A 5,351-nucleotide genomic window follows, 5' to 3' on the forward strand; every position below is an offset into this window, starting at 1 on the left:
CTGGAAGTTTTTAAGTGGGAGATGTGTGGAGCGCTGCAGTAAATGAATAGTGAGAGCTCTGTGAACAAGCCTTGTGATTCACGGCAACTTTTTGTTTGTCGTGACTCGGCCGGCTGGTTCGCTGTACTGCGGGTGAGGAGACACTTACATAAACCTGTTACTGAGGACAGAGACACAACACCAGCAATTATGTCAATGGAAAAACAAGCAAGGAGAACAGGAAGTGTAGACAAAATAGCAATTTATTAATAACTTATCTTTTCTTTACATTCGTAAGAGAGGAGTGTAGAGTGGGGTTGGCAGAGGTTACCAAGATGGTGTCCTCTGGAAAGAGGCCTTCTCTGTGGATGGGTAACACTTTTTCCTCTCTCTCATCTTGACAAATAAAAACTGCATTTTGCAGAATTTTCCCTGAAGAGGTGAGAAGAACTGAGACTTCTCTTTTCTCTCCACATGTCGGAGACTTTTCACCCTTGTGCACAGAACAAGATTACTTCACATTAGCCTTCAGAGACCCAGACAAAGACATGTTGGCCATTCTGACTCAAACATGCATAGTGCCAAAATGAAAATTACTCAAGGTTTGGTTGGCTTGTTGTGTGATTATTTAAAAAAAAAATCTCTGGGTGGCTGTTGTTTGAATTTCTCTGGAGGCTAATGCACAAAAACCTTCTGAGGGTAAAAGTAAGGCAAACAACCAAGGTGACTTTGATTCGTGAGGGGGCGGGGGGGTGCAAAAACAAGGCCTTCGGCTGAATTCACACGTAAAGCGATTATCAAATATATTACACATTACACATTTTTGCACAATTCTTCCAAAGCCTACTTGATTTTTGGCATAATTATCTTAAACATACTGATCAATATGTTGTTTGTTTTGCTTACATAAAAGTAGAATATGAAACAAAGAATCTTCAGTACCCACTTGTTGCAAAGGGTGTATATATAGAGCAAGGCTTTTACTGTATTGTCTCTTTATATTAAGATGTATATACACAATGTATAAATGTTTGAAAAGACTCCACAAATGTAAAATCGAGTCCAGTATATAGTGTGCCACTTAAAGCTGGGGTGCTTTAACCCCACACAGGCAAGTCTTCACAGAAGACGAAGCAGACGATGCATCTTGACGTCTCGGGGTGAACGAGTTGCCGGACCCCAAAACCGACCATACAAAAGGGTTTTAGGTCTGTCCAGTTCGAACAGTCATTTCTCTTTGGCACACCAGCCCAGGAGCTTTGAAGCAAAACAGCTAGCTGTCCGACTTTGACTTTCCTCTGATAGAGCAGATAAAAAAAGAGACAAATGACCCCCAGGAGTCCAACGGTTATATAAGATTGAAGTAAGTATCTGCATTCTTTAAATGCCTCTCTTTGTCTTTTCTGTCTCTCCTCATTTATTCAAAAAGCAGCTGCGTCTCGGCCCAAACTGCTTCGGCCCTCCAGTCACCACGCTCAGCACTAGTCGCCTCAAACCTTCTGCATCAGTGCCATCTTGCCAGACGACAGAAAAAAGAGAAACTTTTTGCAGGTTTTTCCAAACAGGAGGTGCATAAACCTCCAGTTAAAGTAGAGGGGGAGTTTGTGCGGTCCTCACGTGGACTCCAGGGGGTCCAGCTGGAAGACATTGTGGTTCGTTGGGGTGGTGAAGTAAAGCGGCTGGCTGGGGGTTGCTATGCGATTGTCACATGGGCTCTTCAGGCCCAGAGTGCGCTCAAAGTCTAGGAGCTGACCCATGAAGTTGAAGTTGGGTGAGATGTTGGACTTCTTCATTTTGACGATGTCGTAGGCGTCGTTCATGGACAGGTTGAGCTTCTGCATGAGGTACGCCACTGTTACCGTCACAGAGCGGCTGATGCCGGCAAGACAGTGGACCAGGACGCCGCACTTCTGACCTCTAGCTTCATCTGGTGGAGGAGAAAAGGAAGGGAAATGTTAGAGATCTCTTTTTACAGTACACAACACTTTAAGAGCAAGACATTAGTCATCACTTTAAAGCTGCAACTGACATTTTAATAACTTTAGTTTTGCCTCTTTTGTCCAACAAACAGTCCTGAATCCCTGTAAACATTTAATAGTCTGCTATTTTCTTCTGCTCTTCACCACAAACTGTCATGCTCAAATGTTTGGAAGGAAGTCAAGAGCTGCTCAGGAGGTTTGTTTACACATTTTAGACGGACCGGCGCTTCTTTTCACAGAACCAGAACAAAGCTTGAGATAAACATCTGTGACATTTAAGACTAGCTGTGTTGGACTTTGGAGCTGATCCAGGGAAGAGAAGAGCATCGGAAGTTATTATCCCGGCTATCTCCCAGGCGCGTCAGTCAACAAACAGGGGGCTGCAGCGGTAGTGCACACAAACAGAGCCGACATTCTTTTAGTTTTTTTGGCCTGGAGTAGCCGGCTGGGAAATTGACTATTACGGTCTATTAAACCATTCTTCCGCTCGCTAGGGTTACTCCGACAATGGTGCCATTTGGGCGTGTAAACGTAGGAGTCATGAGGGCAACCCTGTCAAGGCGAACAGGATGTCAACAGGGCCTGTAAATGGCTCCTTTTGTACTGTGGAGTGGAGGGATAGAGGAGAGGGGGGGCAATGCCATGTCCTAGATTACTTTCAATGCCACTTCCTTCCTGTTGCGCTCGAATTACCGCCCTCCCCTTGTTCACTCTCCCCCGTTCTCCTGTTTCAACGTCGCCCTTTGTGCTGCAATTACACAAGCCCCGGGACAAGAGATAGGCCAGGATGTCTTCCATTGAAGTCATGGCCTTTTGTACAAACACACACACACAGTGCATTTTAGCCCGTGCACCATTAGAGGCAGGCTTGTGTTGCTCTGACTTGCACACAATGGCCCTAATCTGCCTGTTCTGTGTCCCTGCCTGAGTGACTGATAAGATCACAGCCAGAGACACCTCATCTAATCTCAATTGCACAATAAGACCATAAGAACTTCCTGGCAGTGACAAGACATATCACGTTAATAAGATTATGTCCCCCTACTATCACCTGCAGACCCTCCGCTTTGTCTGCTGATGTTCAAAACAATCACTCAAGGTCGTCAGAGAGATAAGTTTGGTAAATAATGAAGAGGATTGTCAAGCTGGTTCCTTCCTCTGGAAGAATTGTCTTTCTGTTTTTCACAGTCAAATAAATCTGGAGCTGTTTGTCAGACAATATTTGAAATCTCTAAGATACATAAATGATCCAAAAACATTTATTTGCCTTTAGCCAATTGAGAAATAGTCAGAATTTGCAGCTTTAACAGTGAAATGGAATAAAAAAAAGCCAAAGGCCTGAGGTAAAAGTATAGTCAAGAGAGTTTCATCTGCTTACCTATGAAGCTGATGGCCTCTGGGAAGAACTGGGACAGATTCTGGCTCCAGTGATCCGAGATGGGGATCTGCTTGTACTTGAACTCCCCCGCGTTCTCAAAGAGGTTAGGCAGGTTGGGAGTCACGTTGAGGATGTACTTGATGCCGTACTCCTCCAGCACGTCCAGGTTGGTGGAGTCCTTGGCGCAGCCCAGGTACAGGTGCGGAAGGATCTCCACCGGGAAGGAGGGCTGCGGGTTGGACAGCGGGCTCCCATCAGAGTCTGTGGCACTGCTCGGGTCCCGGTCTATGTCAGACTCGATATCCGAGGAGTCGGAGCTGATGCGCAGCCCGCCGAGGCCCAGCACCTGCGCTGTAGGGGAGCTGCTGTTGGAGGAGCCGTCGAGGTTTGTCTCGCACATAGAGGGGTATTCGGCTTGGAATTTACTGAAACCACCTGGAAAATGCAACAAAAAACACATGAGTCCAATGCATGTGTGTGTGTGTGTGAGATGCACAAACAAATCCATCTTGTTATTCTTAGACTGATATAGCTGCTTGTTTTTAGCTTCACTGCTGCTAATATGCGCTTTGATCACAGCTCTGCTTATTGATAAAATTAATAAATAAATAAATAAATGACATAAACATGGAAATCAAAATTGTTATGACAGCTGTAGAAACTACATGTAGCCTACCACCCTGATAATAAACCTTATAATATATTAAAGCGCCTCCCTCTGTCTCTGCAGCAGTCTGCGCGTGTGAATGAGCAGCAGGGCCCCCCTAAAAATGTGAATGAACCTCGCTCACCCTCCAGATAATAGGCCCTGTAGCCTTCGTCCTTCATCCTCCTCAGCAGCAGCCCCAGCACCGATCCCCCGTCCACATTCTCGTTCCACTCCCGGCTGTACTCATCATACAGCACGATGGTGTCCGTCTTGCACCTCCGCACGAACTTCTCCCTGTCCTCCCCGTCTGAGAGGAGAGACTTCACGGGCAGGTTTCCCTTCTTCAGCCTGCGGAGCATGAGGCTCGGGATGGCCACGTTGATGGCCGTCTCGACATGCGAGGACTCGTACAGCTCCTGGGCCCGGCAGTCCATCACCAGCAGGCCATCCCTGCGCGTCTCCAGCTGCTCCCGGAGCCAGCCTACCGTCTTGCTGATCGCCATTACCGAGTCGAGCTGGACGACGGGCTTGAGCTTGTCGAGCATTTATGCGCAAGAGTTGGGAAAGCTGATTTGGAAAAGAGAGGGTTTAAGAGAGTGTTCCCTGGCTGCAGCGCGTTGGAGGCGAGCAACCCAAAAAAATCAGAGTGGGATTTCTTCTATGTAGTCCTCTGCTTGGAGGGCCAAAAAGGTAGAAAGTGAAAAACAGATGATATAGATTCTCACTCCAGATGTGCGCAAATGTCCAGTGCGTATTTGACGCAAGGTGGATTATTAGAAAACGCGCGTCTCCTTGAAAGATTCCCTGACTGCGGGTTTCCTACTCAGGCAGTCATTCATGCATCTGTCCGGAGAGAGCTCGTGTTATTTATCAATGAGTCACACCGACCCTGCAACGACTGAAACGACTGCTCCGACGCTTCCTCTATACTGGAAAAAACACGGTTCCAAACGCGCTCCTGACTCCTTTCCTGGAGATCACAGGTGAAACAGGAGGTGCAAAAGAGGGTTCCTGTGGATGTGAATCAAGCAGGGGTTGTTTTTGAGTCTCTTCGTGCCTGCTGGATGTCTCTTGTTCCTCCCCTCTTGTCTGTGTTTGTGTGTCTGCCTCTCTGCAGGCTCTGGCTGTATGTGCTCTCTGCGGCGCCAGGCAGCTGAATGGCTACAAACCGGGAGGCGTCTCATTGGATACATTATGTCGGGCGGGCCAATCAGAGGAGCCCGAGCGGCGGTCGCCTTGGAAACGGGGGCCGGATGGAGCGGCCCCGTGTTGATGAATTGTTAATGAGTTTGTCATTCACAAAAACGGAGAGGAATTTCCGCTCCGGATCAAGTGAGTGCAAACAAACAGAAGAACTGCAGGGAGA

General features: G+C 47.4%; 1 protein-coding gene across 1 annotated transcript; it reads right to left on the bottom strand.

Moving 5' to 3' along the window:
* Nucleotides 1-224: 224 nt before the first annotated feature.
* On the bottom strand, nt 225-5,147 carry dusp6 (dual specificity phosphatase 6). The gene is made up of 3 exons (XM_034686650.1): nt 4,128-5,147; nt 3,337-3,771; nt 225-1,906 (listed from the first exon to the last, which is right to left on the bottom strand). The coding sequence occupies exons 1-3, from the start codon at nt 4,528-4,530 to the stop codon at nt 1,593-1,595; spliced, it is 1,152 nt and encodes a 383-aa protein (XP_034542541.1). The 5' UTR covers nt 4,531-5,147; the 3' UTR covers nt 225-1,592.
* Between the last annotated feature and the right edge of the window lie 204 nt (nt 5,148-5,351).

This window comes from Notolabrus celidotus, chromosome 6 (assembly GCF_009762535.1).
Source record: "Notolabrus celidotus isolate fNotCel1 chromosome 6, fNotCel1.pri, whole genome shotgun sequence".
In the NCBI taxonomy this organism is placed as follows: domain Eukaryota; kingdom Metazoa; phylum Chordata; class Actinopteri; order Labriformes; family Labridae; genus Notolabrus; species Notolabrus celidotus.